General features: G+C 63.2%; 1 protein-coding gene across 1 annotated transcript; it reads right to left on the minus strand.

Moving 5' to 3' along the window:
* Window positions 1-21: 21 nt before the first annotated feature.
* EMIHUDRAFT_250894 (hypothetical protein) lies at window positions 22-517 on the minus strand (the record flags this gene model as incomplete). The annotated part of the gene is made up of 2 exons (XM_005793472.1): window positions 22-373; window positions 495-517. Coding segments are annotated over 2 exons (375 nt in total), but the record flags the coding sequence as incomplete, so codon positions are not given.
* Window positions 518-801: the final 284 nt, after the last annotated feature.

An 801-nucleotide genomic window follows, 5' to 3' on the forward strand; every position in this document is an offset into this window, starting at 1 on the left:
GGGCATGATCTGGCCGTCCACGCTCGACATGTACGCGACGCACTGGTCCGTGGTGTTGCGGTAGACCGACGACGATGGGGATGCGGCCGCCGCAGCCGCCCAGATGCCGAAGGGCGTGGCATTGGCGGCGAGGCGGGCGTTGAGCATGTTGTTGTACTCGCCCGTCGAGACGCCGCCGCGGCTGCGGGTGGTGCGCGGCGCAGGCGCACCCGCTGCGGGCGGGTTGACGTTGCCGTCGTTGGCCGGGTCTGGCATGATCACCACCTCCTCGTCGAGGGTCAGCCCCCCGGCGTGGTTGTCGGTGGTGGGGAGGAAGACGGAGTCGCCGCGGGTCACGTTGTGTTGAAGACCGACGACCGCGCAGCCGTCTAGTCTACGGCCACACACACACACATAGTGTCCTTACCACCCCTGGACTGCATCTGCGCAGTTTCGTACCGCTGCGGCGCGGTTTTGCAAAAACCGTTCTGCAGCGGCGCGGTTTTGCCCTTCACCCGCAGCCTGGATTGATAGTCATTGTGGGTGTGGGGGCCGCGGGCCAGGACTTTTGTTTGAACAAAGTTTTGACAGTACATTTCTGTCGGGCCTTGGAACAGCTTGTGAGTGGTCACTGAAGACCTTCACAGTTGGTGGCGGCGGGGCAACGATCCCCGGGACATTACGACAACATGTCGTCGACGGACAAGCTGGTGATTCCGGCCTACAAACAGAGCTCCGAGCGGGAGTTCAACGAGTGGTTCCGCAACCTGCGGACCGCGGCGAAGCAACACAAGTACCTCCTCGACATCATCGAGGTGGGCA

This window comes from Emiliania huxleyi (genome assembly GCF_000372725.1).
Source record: "Emiliania huxleyi CCMP1516 unplaced genomic scaffold EMIHUscaffold_1002, whole genome shotgun sequence".
In the NCBI taxonomy this organism is placed as follows: domain Eukaryota; phylum Haptophyta; order Isochrysidales; family Noelaerhabdaceae; genus Emiliania; species Emiliania huxleyi.